This window comes from Elephas maximus, chromosome X (assembly GCF_024166365.1).
Source record: "Elephas maximus indicus isolate mEleMax1 chromosome X, mEleMax1 primary haplotype, whole genome shotgun sequence".
Taxonomy (NCBI): Eukaryota; Metazoa; Chordata; class Mammalia; order Proboscidea; family Elephantidae; genus Elephas; species Elephas maximus.
The window spans coordinates 36,410,469-36,430,387 of NC_064846.1; the positions used below are offsets into that span (position 1 = coordinate 36,410,469).

A 19,919-nucleotide genomic window follows, 5' to 3' on the forward strand; every position below is an offset into this window, starting at 1 on the left:
TGAGATACAAATCCATGTTCCTGCCTCAGTAAGTGCATTTTAAAGACTTAATTTGAATTTTGATTTGCTGGCTCAGACTTTTATAACTCCACAAGGTTTTAACCTTCTTTGGCTCCTTGTTGCCTCCTTAGCATGCCACTGAAAACTCTACATAGATGCCCTCAGCTGATCTGCCATCACCTCTCCAGTACCTTTACTTTTGCCAAAATTGTCAATTCCCAGTCCCTGAAACACAACTTGGACTTTTCTGCCTTGGTGCTGTCACTCACATCGTTCCCCTTTGCCTGGAATGTCCTCCTGCTCTCTCTGTTTATCCAAAGGCTCTGTCACATCCCAACTTAAAGACACAGCTGGGACATTTCTCAACTACTGGGGTGCCCAGTGGTGTCTACCATCTTTGAACTCTCTACCACAAGTCCCTGCTACTCATGGTTCCTGAAAAATACTCATAGCCTGCTTGTGTTATCTGTTAGGCTAGCTTCTCAGTTTTGTTTATACTGGTACACAATCCCTTATCTGAACCCTTGGGCCAGATGTGTTTCAGAATTTAGACATTTTTTATTTTAGAAAATTGATGCAGTACATATGCCATATATGATCTAATACTCCCAGTGGATCAAGCATAAGCAAGCATCTTCATACTTCCACAATAAAACGTGAATTTTTACACTGAAGGAGATAAAGATTATAAAATAATCTCATATAAGGTCAAGGTCAGGTTTTGCCACCAATTTAGTTACAAAAAAAAGTTTTCATTTTCCAAGCTTTGTGGACTTCAGAATTATGGAAAGGGATTGTGGACTGGTTTACCTAGCTATAGCATGAGCTCTTTAAAGCCAGGTCTTGTTGATCATACCAAACCCAACCTCCTGGCCTCCAGATCCCAGACCTTGCACAATGTCTGCCACAAAGTAGATATCTAATTAATATTTGTTGAATGACTAATCAATTGTTGAATGACTCATCTTTTGAACCTCAGCCCTGGGTGTCTGGGGCAGTGGATGGAAATAGGCATAGGTGATTGGTTCCAGCCCTGAAAGAGCTCTTGAATCTGACTTTGTCTTTTTTTTTTTTTTTTTACAAGTGGAGGGAAGCCAAAAAAAGCAAACTGATTATTTCTTCTGGTAATGAGAAATCAAGATGGAGGGCCAAAGGTCCAAAAGTTACCTGATTCCATGCAGCCCCCAAGGGATAATCGGGGAGCTTAGCTCCCTCAGGCCTCTGGAGAGAACATAGCTGATTAGAAGCGGTTACCTATTTCTGTCAGTAATGAGTTGGCCAGGTAGCTGTCTTCCAAATTTCTTGGCATAGATGAGTGAGCACTTCCAGCATTGTATCTGTTTGTTAAAACATCTCAATTGGTAATCCGTTATTTTTTGCCAGTGCCTTCAGTGCAGCTTGGACTTCTTCCTTCATTATCATTGGTTCTTGATCATATGCTACCTCCTGAAATGGTTGAATGTCAACCAATTCTTTTTGGTACGAGTACCAATGGAGGTGTTTCAACAAACAGATGCAGCACTGGAGGTGCTCACTCATCTATGCCAAGAAATATGGAAGACAACTTCTCGGCCAACTGACTGGAAAAGATCCATCTTTATGCCTATTCCCAAGAAAGGTGATCCAACCAAATGTGGAAATTATAGAACAATATCAATATCACACGCAAGCAAAATTTTGCTGAAGATCATTCAAAAACAGCTGCAGCAGTATATCGACAGGGAACTGCCAGAAATTCAGGCCGGTTTCAGAAGAGGACGTGGAACCAGGGATATCATTGCTGATGTCAGATGGATCCTGGCTGAAAGCAGAGAATACCAGAAGGAGGTTTACCTGTGTTTTATTGACTATGCAAAGGCATTGGACAGTGTGGATCATAACAAATTATGGATAACATTACAAAGAATGGGAATTCCAGAATGCTTAATTGTGCTCATGAGGAACCTTTACATAGATCAAGAGGCAGTTGTTTGGACAGAACAAGGGGATACTGATTGGTTTAAAGTCAGGAAAGGTGTGCGTCAGGGTTGTATTCTTTCACCATACCTATTCAATCTGTATGCTGAGCAAATAATCTGAGAAACTGGACTATATGAAGAAGAACGGGGCATCAGGATTGGAGGAAGACTCATTAACAACCTGTGTTATGCAGATGACGCAACCTTGCTTGCTGAAAGTGAAGAGGACTTGAAGCACTTACTAATGAAGATCAAAGACCACAGCCTTCAGTATGGCTTATACCTCAACATAAAGAAAACAAAATCCCTCACAACTGGACCAATAAGCAACATCATGGTAAATGGAGAAAAATTGAAGTTGTCAAGGATTTCATTTTACTTGGATCCACAATCAATGCCCATGGAAGCAGCAGTCAAGAAATCAAATGACGCATTGCATTGGGCAAATCTGCTGCAAAAGACCTCTTTAAAGTGTTAAAAAGTAAAGGTGTCACTTTGAGGACTAAGGTGCACCTGACCCAAGCCATGGTGTTTTCAATTGCCTTATATACATGCGAAAGCAGGACAATGATTAAGGAAGACCAAACAATTGACACCTTTCAATTATGGTGTTGGTGAAGAATATTGAATATACCATGGATTGTCAGAGGACGAACAAATCTGTCTTGGAAGAGGTACAGCTAGAATGCTTCTTGGAAGCGAGGATGGCGAGACTTCATCTCAACGTATTTTGGACATGTTATCAGGAGGGACCAGTCCGCGGAGAAGGACATTATGTTTGGTAGAGGGTCAATGAAAAAGAAGACGACCCTCAATGAGACGGATTGACACAGTGGCTGCAACGATAGGCTCAAGCTTAGGAACAATTGTGAGGATGGCGCAGAACCGGGCCGTGTTTCGTTCTGCTGTACATACAGTTGCTATGAGTTGGAACCAACTCGAAGGCATCTAACAATACCACCCCCTTTCAGGAAACTCTGACTATTGGTTTTTCCTTTATTCTCAATGCCTCAGTGCCTCCTTGAACAGTGCTTCTCAATTCTCCCTGCAGAGAACTTCTTCCCTGTGGGCAACAATGGGGCTCTGCTACTTGAAGCTTACTATCCTACTAACTCTGGCCACGAGTGTAATAAGATGTGACTGAAAGAACATTGGCTGTTAGGGGATCTATGGGCTACTCATGGCCTTGTCATTAACTTGCTCTAAGTCCATATAATTCTCTAGGCCTCCATTTTCTGTCTATCAAATGGGAATGGTATCAGCTCCACCAAACTCAATAGCATTCCTGAGACCAAAATGGGGTAAAAGTGCTTCTTTACTTAAAAAAACTATTCAAATGTAAGGTGGTGTTATCTATACTGTTCATCAACCTGTTGCTCAGGTGAGTGAATTCTTGCAGCCATCGCTCAATAGAGATTAGCTCCCTACCTGATGAATTCTATCCATCCTTTGAGGCCAAGTTAAAGTGTCTCCTCTGTGAAACCTTAGAGTTACAGGTTATTTAGCAACTGACCTTATACAAGTCACACCACATACTTTATCTCAGTTAATGCTCATAGCAATTAGCCCTGGTGACACAGTGGTTAAGAGCTCGGCTGCTAACTGAAGGGTTGGCGGTTTGAACCCACCACCTGCTCCACGGGAGAAGATGTGGCAGTCTGCTCCATAAAGATTACAGCCTTGTATGGGGCAGTTCTACTCTGTCCTATAGGATCGCTGTGACTCAGAGTCAACTCACAGCAAAGGGTTTTGGTTTTGGAATCCTCATAGCAACCCTGTGAGGTAGGTGCTATTATGAGCCCCATTTTATAGATGAGGGAACTGAAGCACAAAAAGGTTAAGGGATTGGCCCTATGTCACATACTTAATAAGTGGCTGAGCCAGGTATCTAATCCAGAATGAATTTTTCCCTGCTCCTATAGCACTTTGTTTATACCTCGCTGAGGGTTCTTCTTTTTTTTTTTTTAATTTCTATGGATTTTTTTATTTATTGATTGTGTTTTAGGTTAAAGTTTACAGTGCAGATTAGTTTCTCATTCAGAAAAATTATGCACAAATTGTTTTGTGACACTGGTTGCAACCCCTATAATGTGTCAGCACTCTACCCCTTTCTCTTTACACCCTGAATTCCCCGTGTCCATTCCTCCAGGTGTCCTGACCCTTCCGCCTTCTTGGCTTTGCTTTTGGGCAGGTGTTGCCCATTAGGTCTCCTATACTTGATTGAACTAAGACGCACGTTTCTCACTGGTGTTATTGTTTTATAGGCTGGTCTAATCTTTGGCTGAAAGGTGGACTTCAGGAGTGACTTCAGTTCTGAGTTATGTCCTGGGGCCACAGTCTCGGGGGTCCTCCAGTCTCTGTCAGATCAGTAAATCTGGTCTTTTTTTGTGAACTTGAATTTTGCTTTACATTTTTCTCCTGCTGTGTCCAGAACCTTCTATTGTGATCTCTGTCAGAGCAGTCAGTGGTGGTAGCTGGGCACTATCCTCTTCTTCTGGGCTCAGGCTGGAGGAGTCTGTGGTTCATGTGACCCATTGTTCTTTGAACTGATATTTTCCTTGCATCATTGTTTTACTTCATTCTCCTCTTTTCTGAGTGTGATAGGACCAATAGATGTATTTTAGATGGCTGTTTCCAAGCTTTTAAGACCCCAGGTGCTACTCACCAAAGTAGGATGTACAACATTTTCTTTATGAACTATGTTATGCCAGTTCGCCTAGATGTCCCCTGAGACCATAGTTCCCACCTGTCAGCTCCAGTAACTTGGTCCCTCAGGGTGTTCGGATGGGTCTATGAAGCTTCTTTGGCTTTGCCTTGGTCTATGGATTTTTAGATATATTTGGGGGGGGGCTTTTTGTATTATTTAAACTTCATCTGAACCTTCAAATTACATAATAAATTGCAGAAATTTCACAGATGGTAAGTAACAAAACTGGCGTAGATTGTGATTGAATATCTTTCTACTATAACACACTGTTTTTTTAATTTTTATTGTGCTTTAAGTGAAAATTCACAAATCAAGTCAGTCTCTCACACAAAAACTTATATACACCTTGCTACATACTCCCAGTTGCTCTCCCCCAATAAGAGAGCCCGCTCCCTCTTCACTCCCTTTTCTCGTGTCCATATTGCCAGCTTCTAACCCCCTCTACCCTCTCATCTCCCTTCCAGGCAGGAGATGCCAACATAGTCTCAAGTGTCCACCTGATCCAAGAACTCACTCCTCACCAGCATCCCTCTCCAACCCATTGTCCAGTCCAATCCCTGTCTGAAGAGTTGGCTTTGGGAATGGTTCCTGACCTGGGCCAACAGAAGGTCTGGGGACCATGACCACCGGGGTCCTTCTAGTCTCAGTCAGACCATTCAGTCTGGTCTTTTTATGAGAATTTGGGGTCTGCATCCCACTGCTTTCCTGCTCCCTCAGGGGTTCTCTGTTGTGTTCCCTGTCCGGACAGTTATTGGTTGTAGCCGGGCACCATCTAGCTCTTCTAGTCTCAGGCTGATGTAGTCTCTGGTTTATGTGGCCCTTTCTGTCTCTTGGGATCGTAATTACCTTTTGTCCTTGGTGTACTTCATTCTCCTTTGATCCAGGTGGGTTGAGACCAATTGGTGCATCTTAGATGGCCGCTTGCTAGGGTTTAAGACCCCAAACGCCTCTCTCCAAGGTGGGGTGCAGAATGTTTTCTTGATAGATTTTATGATGCCAATTGACTTAGATGTCGCCTGAACCACGGTCCCCAAACCCCTGTCCCTGCTACGCTGGCCTTCGAAGTATTCAGTTTATTCACGAAACTTCTTTGCTTTTGGTTTAGTCCAGTTGTGCTGACCTCACCTGTATTGTGCGTTATCTTTCCTGTCACCTAAAGTAGTTCTTAACTACTATCTAATTAGTGAATACCCCTCTCCCACCCTCTCTCCTTCCTCCCTCTCCTAACCATGAAGGAATATTTTCTTCTCTGTTTGAACTATTTCTTGAGTTCTTATAATAAAAAAAAATTTTTTTTTTTATAATAGTGGTCTTATACAGTATTTGTCCTTTTGCAACTGACTAATTTCACTCAGCATAATGCCTTCCGGGTTCCTCCATGCTATGAAATGTTTCACAGATTCCTCACTGTTCTTTATTGATGCATAGTATTCCATTGTGTGAATATACCATAATTTATTTATGCATTCATCCATTGATGGGCACCTTGGTTGCTTCCATCTTTTTACTATTGTAAACAGTGCTGCAGTGAACATGGGTGTGCATATATCTGTTCGTGTAAAGGCTCTTATTTCTCTGGATATATTCCAAGGAGTGGGATTGCTGGATACTGTGGTAGTTCTATTTCTAGCTTTTTAAGAAAGTGCCAAATCGATTTCCAAAGTGGTTGTACCATTTGACATTCCCACCAGCAGTGTATAAGTGTTCCAATCTCTCCACAGCCTCTCTAACATTTACTGTTTTGTGTTTTTTGGATTAATGCCAGCCTTATTGGAGTGAGAGGAAATATCATTGTAGCTTTGATTTGCATTTCTCTAATGGCTAACGATCATGGGCATTTCCTCATGTATCTTTTAGCTACCTGAATGTCTTCTTTAGTGAAGTGCCGGTTCATATCTTTTGCCCATTTTTTTAATTGGGGTATTTGTCTTTTTGTGGTTGAGTTTTTGCAGTATCATGTAGATTTTAGAGATCAGGTGCTGATCGGAAATGTCATAGATAAAAACTTTTTCCCAGTCTGTAGGTAATCTTTTTACTCTTTTAGTGAAGTCTTTGGATGAGCATAGGTGTTTGATTTTTAGGAGCTCCCAGTTATCTAGTTTTTCTTCTGTGTCGTTAGTAATGTTTTGTATACTGATTATGCCATGTATTAGGGCTCCTAACGTCATCCCTATTTTTTCTTCCATGATCTTTATTGGTTTGGATTTTATATTTAGGGTTTTGATCCATTTTGAGCTCATTTCTGTGCATGGAGTGAGCTATGGGTCTTGTTTCATTTTTTTGCAGATGGATATCCAGTTATGCCAGCACCATTTGTTAAAAAGACTGTCTTTTCCCCATTTTACCGTTTTGGGCCCTTTGTCAAATATCAACTGCTCATATGTTGATGGATTTATGTCTGGATTCTCAATTCTATTCCTTTGGTCTATGTATCTGTTGTTGTATCAGTACCAGGCTGTTTTGACTACTGTGGCGGTATAACAGGTTCTAAAATCAGGTAAAGTGAGGCCTCCCGCTTTGTTCTTCTTTTTCAGTAATGCCTTATTTATCCGGGGCCTCTTTCCCTTCCACATGAAGTTGGTGATTTGTTTCTCCATCTCATTATAGAATGTCATTGGGATTTGGATCAGAATTACATTAAATGTATAGATCACTTTTGGTAGAATAGACATTTTTGTTATGTTAAGTCTTCCTATCCATGAGCAAGGTATGATTTTCCACTTATGTAGGTCTCTTTTGGTTTCTTGCAGAAGTGTATTGCAGTTTTTTTTTTTGTATAAGTCTTTTACATCTCCGGTAAGGTTTATTCTTAAGTATTTTATCTTCTTGGGGGCTACTGTAAATGGTATTGATTTGGTGATTTCCTCTTCGATATTCTTTTTGTTCGTGTAGAGGAATCCAACTGATTTTTGCATGTTTATCTTGTATCCCGATACTGTGCTGCGCTCTTCTATTAGTTTCAGAAGTTTTCTTGAGGATTCCTTAGGGTTTTCTGTGTATAAGATCATGTCATCTGCAAATAGAGATAATTTTACTTCTTCCTTGCCAATCTGGATGCCCTTTATTTCTTTATCTAGCCTAAGTACTCTGGCTAGGACCTCCAGCACAATGTTGAATAAGAGCAGTGATAAAGGGCATCCTTGTCTGGTTCCCGATCTCAAGGGAAATGCTTTCAGACTCTCCATTTAGGGTGATGTTGGCTGTTGGCTTTGTATAAAACCCAAGGCTTTGTATAAATGCCCTTTATTATGTTGAGGAATTTTCCTTCTATTCCTATGTTGCTGAGAGTTTTTATCATAAATGAGTGTTGAACTTTGTCAAATGCCTTTTCTGCATCAATTGATAAAATCATGTGATTCTTGTCTTTTGTTTTATTTATGTGATGGATTATATTAATTGTTTTTCTAATGTTGAACGACCCCTGCATACCTGGTATGAATCCCACTTGGTCATGGTGAATTACTTTTTTGATATGTTGTTGAATTCTATTGGCTAGAATTTTGTTGAGGATTTTTGCATCTAAGTTCATGAGGGATATAGGTCTGCAATTTTCTTTTTTTGTGGTGTCTTTACCTGGTTTTGGTATCAGGGATATGCTGGCTTCCTAGAATGAGTTTGGGAGTATTCCATCCTTTTCTATGCTTTGAAATACCTTTAGTAGTAGTGGTGTTAACTCTTCTCTGAAAGTTTGGTAGAACTCTGCAGTGAAGCCGTCCAGACCAGGGCTTTTTTTTGTTGGAAGTTTTTTGATTACCTTTTCAATCTCTTCTTTCATTGTGGGTCTATTTAGTTGTTCTACCTGTTTGTGTTAGTTTAGGTAGGTAGTGTGTTTCTAGGAATTCATCCATTTCTTCTAGGTTTTCAAATTGTTCGAGTATAGTTTTTCATAGTAATCTGATATGATTCTTTTAATTTCAGTTGGGTCTGTTGTAATATCGCCCATCTCATTTCTTATTTGGGTTATTTGCTTCCTCTCCTGTTTTCCTTTTGTCAGTTTGGCCAGTGGTTTATCAATTTTGTTGATTTTTTCAAAGAACCAGGTTTTGGTCTTGCTAACTCTTTCAATTGTTTTTCTGTTTTCTATTTCGTTTAGTTCTGCTCTAATTTTTCTTATTTGTTTTCTTCTGGCGCCTGTGGGTTTCTTTTGTTGCTCTCTATTTGTTCAAGTTGTAAGGATAATTCTTTGATTTTGGCCCTTTCTTCTTTTTGGATGCGTGCATTTATTGATATAAATTGACCTCTGAGCACTGCTTTCGCTGTGTCCCAAGGGTTCTGATAGGCAGTGTTTTCATTCTCATTGGATTCTATGAATTTCTTCATTCCATCCTTAATGTCTTCTATAATCCAGTCTTTTTTGAACAGGGTATTGTTCAGTTTCCAAGTGTTTGATTTCTTTTCCCTGCTTTTTCTCTTATTGATTCCCACTTTTATGGCCTTATAGTCAGAGAAGATGCTTTGTAATACTTGGGTGTTCTGGATTCTGCTAAGGCTTGCTTTATGGCCTAATATGTGGTCTATCTGAGAGAATGTTCCATGTGCGCTAGAAAAGAAAGTATACTTGGTTGCTGTTGGGTGGAGTGTTCTGTATATGTCTGTGAGGTCAAGTTGGTTGACTGTGGCATTTAGATCTTCCGTGTCTTTATTGAGCTCCTTTCTGGATGTCCTGTCCTTCACCGAAAGTGGTGTGTTGAAGTCTCCTACTATTATTGTGGAGCTGTCTATCTCACTTTTCAATGCCGATAGAGTTTGTTTTATGTATCTTGCAACCCTGTCATTGGTTGCATAAATATTTAATACGGTTATATTTTCTTGGTGTATTGTCCCTTTAATCATTACATAGTGTCCTTCCTTATCTTTTATGCTGGATTTAACTTTAAAGTCTATTTTGTCAGTAATTAGTATTGCCACTGCTGCTCTTTTTTGATTGTTGTTTGCTTGATATATTTTTTTCCATCCTTTGAGTTTTAGTTTGTTTGTGTCTCTAAGTCTAAGGTGTGTCTCTTGAAGGCAGCATACAGACAGATCTTGTTTTTTAATCCATTGTGCCACTCTGTGTCTCTTTATTGGTGCATTTAGTCCATTTACATTCAGCATAAGTATGGATAGGTATGAATTTAGTGCTATCATTTTGATGTCTTTTTGTGTGTGTTGTTGACGGTTTCTTTTTCCCACTTAATTTTATGTGCTGAGTAGATTATATATTGTCCTTTCCTCATATTCATTGTTGTTGATTTTGTTTCTGCTGAGTCTCTATTTTTTTCTTGTATTTTATTTTGATGAGTAGTATAGTTTGTCTCCTTTGTGGTTACCTTATTATTTACCCCTATTTTTCTAAATTTAAACCTAACTTTTATTTCTTTGTATCACCATATCTTCCTCTCCATATGGAAGGTCTATGATTACATTTCTTAGTCCCTCTTTATTGTTTTAATGTTGTCTTCTTTTATATAATAACATTGTTTTTACCTTGTTTTGAGCTTTTTTTAAAAAAAAATCTTGCTTTTTTTTTTTTTATTTCCCTGTCTGGGTTGACTTCTGATTGCTCTGCGCAGTGTTCTAATCTTGGATTGATACCTGATATTATTGATTTTCTAACCAAAGAACTCCCTTTAGTATTTCTTGTAGTTTTTGTTTGGTTTTTATGAATTCCCTAAACTTATGTTTATCTGGAAATGTCCTAATTTCACCTTCATATTTAAGAGACAGTTTTGCTGGATATTTGATTCTTGGCTGGCAATGTTTTTCCTTCAATTTTTTAAATAAGTCATTTCACTGGGCATTGTTAATGCACAGTCTATATCTCCCTCACTAGACTGTGAGCTTCTGGGGGAGAGAGGCCATATCTTCTTGCTCTTCTCTATTTCTCCAGAGCTTTACAATGTTTGGCACATGCTGTTGTTCTTGTTAGTTGCCATCAAGTTGATTCTAGCTCAGGGTGACCCCATGTACATAGAGGTGCTCAATGAATGTTAGAAAAATGAATGGTCTAGAGTAGAAGAGAATGGAATAAAATGGAAGGGAACTGAATGAAGTAACTGGCTGGCCTGGGATTCCCAGTCCTGGAGTGCCATGTCTTTCCAGTCAGTTTCACAAGATTGCAGCCCACCTCTTCTGGCCACTGCCATCAGAGATTTATTTGAGAGCATCAGGAACGGTGAATGTCTTTGCTTCCCATCGTAGGGCAAAGACTACTATTGGGGTTCAGAAGTCATTGAGTGGGAATCTGTGGAAGCTGACTGACTATTGGGTAAAAGGACTTATTTTCCATGTATGAAGCTGCCTCCAAATTTCTCTCAATCTCCACGAGTAGCCCAGAGTATCATAAGCATAAACTATTCATGGAATGCCTCCTTAAAAAAAAAGAAAGAAAAGAAAACCTGCGGAGAGTACTGGGGGAGAGAGGAGGGTAAGAGAGAACAGGGAATCTCTCTTGTTATGAAATACAACAAATAGTAATAGAGTTTTTCAGCTCACTTCAGGCTAGAGTTATTCCAAACTGAAGTGTCTTGAATAAAATGGTCATACTAATCACTGGAGTAATAACTAATACTTGTTGAGTGCTTACTGTGTGCCAGGCACTGTGCAAAGTTATTTGAATCCATCATCCTGTTTGATCCTCACAAAAGCCCTGTAAGGTAACCACTACTATGGTCCCCATTTTACAGATGAGGAAACAGGTTTAGAGAGGTTAATCCATTTGTTCAATGTTGCACAGCCATCAGTGGAAAAGCTGGGGTTGGAACCCAGGCAAGTCTGATAATCAGGTTTTAATCACTATACTTAATAGCAACACATTTTAATTACATTTGAAATATGACCAGATGGGAGATATGCAGGAACATGGACTTACATTTTAGAAACTTTTTCAATAAGAGGTGGAAAAAGTGTGGAATATGTTTTCATTATCTTGAGAACCTACCTAGGAGTGGAATTACTGCGTTTTTTTTAATCGTAACTCTTATGTTTAATTGTGGAACTGTCAGAATGCTTTCCAATGTGGCTGCATCATTTTACAATCCCATCAGCAATGTATGAGGGTTCCAAATTTAGGCCTAGTTTAGCTGTTGAATGGGAGTATTCTCAGTAGAGTCATGGATGGCATGGAATGTTCTTCCCTTTCTTCCCCCCATCATACATACCCTCATGTACTGTAGCTTCTATTTCCCAAGAGGGGTTGCTGGCTGAGTGGCCTGGTAGAATGAGTCCTTAGAAATTCACATTCATTCCTTCCCTTTCATTCTTGGGGTTCTGAAACAACCACCCAGGCCCCTACACTGCTCCACCAAGCTCCTGCCCCGCCCTCAGGTCCATTATATTTACAACCCTAGCTGTAAGGCACTCCTTACCATACATGGGGGCCTGGGACTGAAACAGGTGCCCCCGTGAGCCAAGGTAAGGCTATAGATGGAAACCCAGACCAGCAGTGAGGTTAAAGAGAAATATAACTACACCACTGAACTTGTGTTAAGATTTATTGGTCCATTCTCACCACTTTTTACTTGTTCCTTTTGCATCCCCATCACCAGTCATTGGTTAGCGAGCATTTGCAGCCAAGACTGGCAGACTCAGTTCACTAATGGTGGAGCTGAGAGGGCAGTGGGATCTGCTACACTGAGCCATCATCCCAGCCACTTAGACAGGGAAATTGTTTTTCAGGGTTTTACACTGCCATTTCTGTTCACCCTTTAATGAATGCTTTCTGTCCATAAATGAAGCAGAGATGGAAGAAGAGGTGAATAAGTGCTAACATAAATTGCAGTGGGTCAACCACAAGTATAGGCTTTCAAAAGAAGTTTTCTTTTTTTCCTCCCTCTCCCCCCAGTCTGGGTTAAGGTGCTTGCTGATTTCTGAAGTACTTCCTGGGTTTGATTAATGTGCTAGACGCATCAAAAATTGCTCTTGCAAACCTTATTTTGTAATCCATGCATCCGAGTGGAAGGACTCTTTTCAAAAAAGATAAAGATTAGAATATAACACATGCTTTTCACCATTATATGCCTCTTACTGACTCACCAGTCAAGCGCCAGGTAATGGATTTTGAAATTGAGAGAGACAGGCTCCGAAAAGCTATGGTTGACCTTTACTTTTACTTTTTACATGAGTTTCTTTTTAGGTGTGACTCATATCTACAAGGCATAATTGGAAAATGGTGGGAGGAGATACTTTTATCGTACATGCTGTATTTGTGTACATAACAGCTCCATGTGGCTTTAGCAGCTCTAAACCAAAACCAAATCTGTAGCCATCAAGTCAATTCTGACTCGTAGCAACCCTATAGGACAGGGTAGAACTGTTAGCATCTCTACCCAAGTTGTTTTCCATTATCGTACACCAGGAGCTGGAATGCTTATGTGGTCAGACTGTTTCCCACATGCTCTCTATGTATGCCATGTTGCTTTGCAGCTCGGCTTTGGATCATTCCTTGGAATCATCGGATCGAACCTTGTTGAGAACAAACGGCAGATGGTAAGTTTCATCACTATGGAATCAAGTTCCGCATCTGAAAAGCTCAATATTTATATGCATAAGTAACACATTTCTTAAGGTTGCCAAATTGGACCACAAAAGAAATTGTTACTTTGCCTTTTCTCCTAAGCCTCCAGGGAATTGTTTTACAGCGACCCTGTAGGATGGGACTTGTTCTCATCTTACCTGATGCTGCCTCAGTGGCCTAACTAGTCTTCTTAAGCCACAGGGATAGAATATTCTAGATCTTGCCCTTTGTTTTCCTCCTCACTTCCAAAGGAGTGCTCAGGCTATCATCTTCACCTAGAACGTCTTTGCTCCTGTGCTTTCCATTGCTGCAGCCCTGGATTATTGGTGACTGTCACATCCTCCTCTCTGATGCAGAATCTTTTGGGGAAGTTTTCACAGAGGATTCCTGCCTTTTAGGAGATTACAATCTAGGGAACTTGGATTAAGAGAACAAATGTTCTGGGGGCACACAGAAGAAATCAAAGGATGAAACCAACCTAAGATATTTCCATTACCCATAGTTCAAAGCTCAGTATGTTGTAAGGTTGAAAGGAAGAATGAGCATATGTTCTATGTCCTAATGGGGCCTACAAGGGCAAGCTGTTGTATTTTCCTGGCTCAGTCTGAGAAGGCTTCCTGGAGGGCAAGGGAAGAAGGTGCAGAACAAGTTGCAAGCATTTTGCAGTTTTGTAGGTTTGTAAATCAAGATGCCTGGTGAGTGGTCACATGGTGGACTGATTAGGCTCCACTTGTACAAGTCTCTGTGGTATCACAACTTTCATAATGGAGTCTATTTAAGAGCAAGTTTAATCAGATAAACGTAATAGCTCCAGGGACAGAGAACTCTAACCATATGTTCTCCCTCAGCAATGTGGGGAATAACCCTCAGGGGAATTCTAATAGTTTTCTTCTTCCATTTCACCTGGACTACCCCCATGCCAGTTGTGTTTGCACTTTGGGCTTAAATTATTCAAAATAATGGGGGTGTTGTAATTGTAGAGCTGATCATAGCATAGCTAATAATACCAATTTCATGAAATATTTCATCCATTATTTACCAGTTCTCTGCAGTGTTGTGAAGTGAGATTTATTGAAAGAGGTTTCTGAATAACTTCCAAAGGATATAAGCATTTCCTCCTATCCTGTTGAGGTGGAAGAACCCTAGGGTGACAATGACTTTGATTTCCTCCTTCCACCTGGAGAGCAGCTTAATGACATGTTATCCCCCTGCCCATCCCAATTCTTTCCCCAAACACCTGAAGGAAGAAAAGCAGTAATTCTGTCTTGTTTTGAGGGTCAGCATAGGCGAGACTCAGGAAGCACCTAGCCCTGCCCATGGAAACATCTTAAAACACCTACCCCACATTGATTTGTAGTATTACCTTTGTACATGGAAGATAACTTATTAGGAAAGTTTCTGTTATTTAACATGATCAGAGAGTAGGGCGGTCTGGTTCAAGCAAATGTTTTTCTTACTTCAGAGTTTCCATATATACCACACAGAGCTTATCAGTTTCAAGTCAACCCTTATAAAATGTCCTTGACATTTAAGTCTTAAAAGTTGAATGTTCTTTTTCCTTAGTGATTCAGAAGGCCATGTAGAGTTGTGCAGGGCCCCAGAATCATCCTTACCTTTATCAAGGCCCGATATACCATCAAGTAGCAGTATGAGGGGCTGGGAAAAACACTGAACTAGGAGTTGGTGGGCACCAGGCTTTTCCATTCCCAGTCTCTGTGTCTCCATTTCTGCATAAATAAAACAGGGGGTTGAACTCCATGATGTCAAAGGTCCAACATTTTTCTGAGTCTGAGGATGAAAGATATGCAGTCAAGTAGTTCCTCCACGGACAGCATGCTGGATGCCGGCAAGCCTCCTCTTTTCATTTGGTGCTCACAGAGTGAATTTCTTAGCTTACCCTGAAAATGTAAAAAGTGCTTCATTGACCTTTTCTGTGCCTCCCACACCCTTCCTAGTCATCCTGCCTTCCTGCCTAACTGGGAAGAGCATTCCCATAGGGTAGCAGGCCAGAGTCTCCTTTGGGTTGCAGTCTCTTGGGGATTGCCCTGTCTCCTGAAGCAGCAAGAATGGAAGACTAACAGACACTTTTTGTTTTGTTCCCCTTGCAGTTGGTGGCTTCTATTGTCTTTATCAGCTTTGGTGTGATTGCAGCTTTTTGTTGTGCCATAGTCGATGGGGTCTTTGCTGCCAGACACATCGTGAGTATTTTTAGCCCTGGATTGAAAAAAAATGTGCAATAAAGCAAGGCTGCCTTGAGTGTGTGCTGGATGTTCAACACTGTGCTAAGTGTTGTGAGGGTACAGGAGATGGAGAAGACAGGATCGCTGTCTCAAGGAACTTACTGTTAAGATAAGGACACTGATGGACACACAGGCATCTAGAGAACTGTGTCTAAGCTGGAGGGGTGTATGAACTCTAAGTGCCATAGTGGTTTATGGTGGATTCGAGAAGTCAGGCAAGGCTTCTCAGTGGAGGTCAGGATGGAGCTAGGCCTTTGAAGTGTGAGTCATTTAAAAAGGCAAAGATAAGGGCATTAGGGCTGGAGGAATGGCTTAGAATTCAGAACCAATATGCTGTATTGGGGGCCCGGGGAAGGGAGAGAGCAGCAGGAAGCCACATGACTTCCTGAGAGCCTTGAAGTTTTCAATGGCTGACCTCCTCTTCACCAGCAATAAGAGCAGACCTTGAGGACAGAGTCATTTTTCTCAGACACCTGAACTTTGCTGTCCCTACAACAGTGGTTGGAGAGTAGTGATGTAACTGGGGGTCCAGAGAAAGTCCTAGAGCTAGAAGAGCCTCCATTCAGAGCCCAGTCCAGGAGTTCAGGTGCCAAATGCCTCATAAGGACTATTTTACTTCTGAAGCTCAAACTTGTGCTAAGGGCATTCCTATTTAGCGCTACAGGAGCCCTCGGTCTTCTTCCAGCACATTTCATATCATACTATTCCAGGCATCTGGCCTAGGGCCAACTTCTCCATTAGGCACAGTGCCTCGGACCTATAATACTTTTAGAGGTCCATGAAGATGTTATTATTTCTTTTCAAATCAGAAGAGAAACAGTGAACTTTTAGGTTGAAAACAGTTTTAATATATAATATAAATATATTCATCTTTATACCAATGCAATCATAAATTATGATTTTTTAACTTTTTTCCTTTTAATGAAGGAAGGGGCCCATGAAGGCAAAAGTGCCCAGGGCCCAGGAAGTCCTAGTGTGGTCCACACACCAAAATGAAGAGTGAACTGCAACAACTTGCTGAGCCCCCACAGCAAGCCCAAATACTCCTTTAAAACAAAACGAAACAAAACGGAATCAACAACGAAAATGAAAACATCCCATGAACTGGTCGGAAATTATGTTTCATAAACAATTGAATTGGAGCAAAATTGCATTATCAGAATCTTCTTTGGGTCCAAAAGTGTTTTCTTCCATTTCAGTTTTAGCTAATGGTTAAGGTTACCCTGGGGGAACCGCATGGGTGTGGTTGGATCTAGGGAGGGACGATTTGAGACATTATTATTTAAATTCCAACCCTCCTGTTTTCGGACCCTCCTCCAAACGTGTTGACAGGGGTAGAAAACTCCCTCGCTGAGTAGCAGGGGCGGGGTCTGGGGACCATGGTTTCAGGGGACATCTAGGTCGATTGGCATAATAAAATCTATTAAGAAAACGCTGTGCATCACACTTTGGTGAGTGGCGTCTGGAGTCTTAAAAGCTAGCAAGTGCCCATATAAGATGCATCAATTGGTCCCAACCCACTTGGAGCAAAGGTGAATGAAGAACACCAAAGACACAAGGTAATTATGAGCAGAAGAGACAGAAACGGCCACATAAATCAAAGACTCCATCAGCCTGAGACCAGAAGAGCTAAATGGTGCCCACCTACTGCCAATGACTGCCCTGACAGGGAACACAACAGAGAGTCCCTGACGGAGCAGGAGAAAAGTGTGGTGCAGAACTCAAATTCCAGTAAAAAGACCAGACTCAATGGTCTGACTGAGACTGGAGGGACCCCAGAGGTTATGGCCCCCAGACTCTCTGTTAGCCCAAAACTAAAACCATTCCTGAAGCCAACTCTTCAGGCAAAGATTAGACTGGACTATATGACATCTTTTATATGACATAAAATGATACCGGTGAGTAGTGAGCTTCTTGGCTCAAGTAGACACATGAGACTATGTAGGCAGCTCCGCTCTGGAGGTGAGATGAGAAGGCGGAGGGAGACAGGAGCTGGTTGAATGGACACAGGAAATACAGGGTGGAGAGGAGGAGTGTGCTGTTTCATTATAGGGAGAGCAACTAGGGTCACATAACAATGTGTGTATAAGTTTTTGCATGAGAAGCTGACTCGAATTGTAAGCTTTTGCTTAAAGCACACACACAAAAAAACTCTGTCCTTCATTTGCCAAGATTAGATGAACTCACATGGGCAGTGCTGCCACCTAAGCAGCTTCTGAAATGGCATCTCAGGAGATCATTTCCAGGCAGAGGGCAAAACAAGGAATTGGGAAGAGAAATCCTTTGCCTGGTTTTCTTTCAGGACCAGGATTATAAACATAGGTCCCTATATCAGACTCATCCCTTCTGACTTTAACTAAGTGCAGCCATCTCCTTCTTTGCCTTCTTCTTAAAAAGGCAAATAACATATCAGTAAGTTTTAACACCCATATTCCCACCACCCTAACATAGTAATTCTTTTCATGTTTGTATATTACCCTTTCAGTATACACCTATTTTTGTAGCATAGTTGCAGTCAATCATAAAATGCATGCTATTTTGTATTCAACAGGAGCCATCTTAATGACGGTAATCCCTTGTTTTCGTGTAGTGCATTTAGCTCTTCAATGCGCCTTCACATCTATTATCTCATTTGAGACCCACAGCAACCCTGTTAGGTATGTAGGACAGACATTATTATCCCTATTTGACAAGCAGTATTTATTCTGAGGCAGTCTCCATGGCAACATGGGCCTAGCAGCCGAGAAGCCTGAAGTAGATTTTGGTGGCATTATGAGCTAAAATGGATTCCTCCTTTTCCCTTTCCTCTAACTCGAATGCTTTTTTTTTAAAGAAGCTTTATTGAGATATAAGTCACATACCATATAATTCACCAACTTAAAGCATACAATTTAGTGGGTTTTAGTATATTCACTGGTACATGCAACCATCACCACAGTTGATTTTAGAACATTCTCCTTACCCCCCCAAAAATATGTACACTTTAGCTATTATGCCCCCTAAACTCCCATCACCCCAGCCCTAAGCAACCACTAATCTACTTTCTGTCTTTATAGAGTCCCCTATTCTGGATATTTCATATAAATGGAATCATATAGTACATGGTCTTTTGTGATTGGCTTCTTTCACTTAGCATAATTTTTTCAAGCTTCATCCATGTTGTAGCATGTATCAGTACTTCATTGGCCAAATAACATTCTATTCTATGGATAGATCACATTTTGTTTAACCATTCATCAGTTGATGAACACTCTGGTTTTTTCAACTGTTTGATTGTTATGAATGATGCTGCTATAACATTCAGGTACACGTTTTTGTGTGGACATATGGTTCCATTCATCTTAGGGATGCATCATGGGAATATACCTGGGAGTGGAATTTTATAGTAACCCCAAGGAGCCCTGGTGGTACCATGGTTAACCACTCCGCTGCTTACCAAAAGTTTGGCAGTTTGAACCGACCAGCTGTTCCATGGGAGAAAAGACCTGATGCTCTGTTCCTGTAAAGATTAAAAAACAAAAAAACACCCAAACTCGTTTTTGTCAAGTCGATTCCAACTCATAGCAACCCTATGGCCTAGGAAACACTATGGGGCAGTTCTACTCTGTCATATAGGGTCGCTATGAGTCGGAATCAACTCGATGGCACACAACAACAACAACATAGTAAAAATAGGAGGTTCCAATTTTTCCATATCCTCACCAACCCTTGTTATTATCTGACTTTCTTATTCTAAGAATCCTAGTGGATATGAAAGTGGTATCTCACTGTGGTTTTGATTTGCATTTCCCTGACACTCCTAATGTTTTTGATCATTGGCCTTAGTCAAAGGCAGTGGGAACAAATCCAAGTTATATTTACTGGAACTTTCCTCTATCACCTACCTGCCTCTGACTCTCAGCTATCTGTACTGCATGCAGTTCAGTGGCCTGTAGCATAACATTTGATTCAGGAGCTTGGGGCAAGGCTGGATAAATCTTAAGGAAATCTTTCTGCTTATACTGTACCTGCCCTAAGCCATCTTCCAGTACTCATTGACACCCAGGGATTTTTGAGGAAGGAGCTTTATTCATCTATGATGATATCTGTCAGCCAACTTAAATGAAAAGCACATTTGGACCCTAGGACTGCCTGGGTGGGTTAGAGCCAGTCTTTCCTGTTGTCAAGGCCCTTTGACATCATCTTCCCCGGTTCCTTTGGCTTGAGTCAATATGAGTTTCCTCTCAAGACCTACCTTCTCTCACATCCATCTATATGTATCTTGTTCATTCTCTCTCTTGTCTCATACTTTCTTCCTTTCCTCTTTCTCTAATACAGACACTAACTTGCAAGGAAAGTCACTTCACCTTCTTGTGCCTCAGTTTCCTCCTCTGTCAAATTGATATAATAATAACCTACCTCTCAGGGTTAGCATGAGGATGACGTGAAATAATGGATATGAACTTGCCCTACAGAGGGCATGGCACAGAGTAGACACTCAACATAAAGTAATTTCCATTTCCACCCCTCTCTCCATAGTT

At 40.9% G+C, this 19,919-nt stretch overlaps 1 protein-coding gene across 3 annotated transcripts in view; it reads left to right on the plus strand.

The window, feature by feature from the left end:
• Positions 1-19,919, plus strand: part of TMEM255A (transmembrane protein 255A) — a 68,773-nt gene that overhangs the window by 11,559 nt on the left and 37,295 nt on the right. For all 3 annotated transcript variants that reach the window (XM_049872517.1, XM_049872518.1, XM_049872520.1), the window contains exons 3-4: positions 13,069-13,131; positions 15,268-15,357. In XM_049872517.1, coding sequence (XP_049728474.1) covers positions 13,069-13,131; positions 15,268-15,357 — 153 coding nt within the window. The remainder of the gene's footprint in view (positions 1-13,068; positions 13,132-15,267; positions 15,358-19,919) is intronic.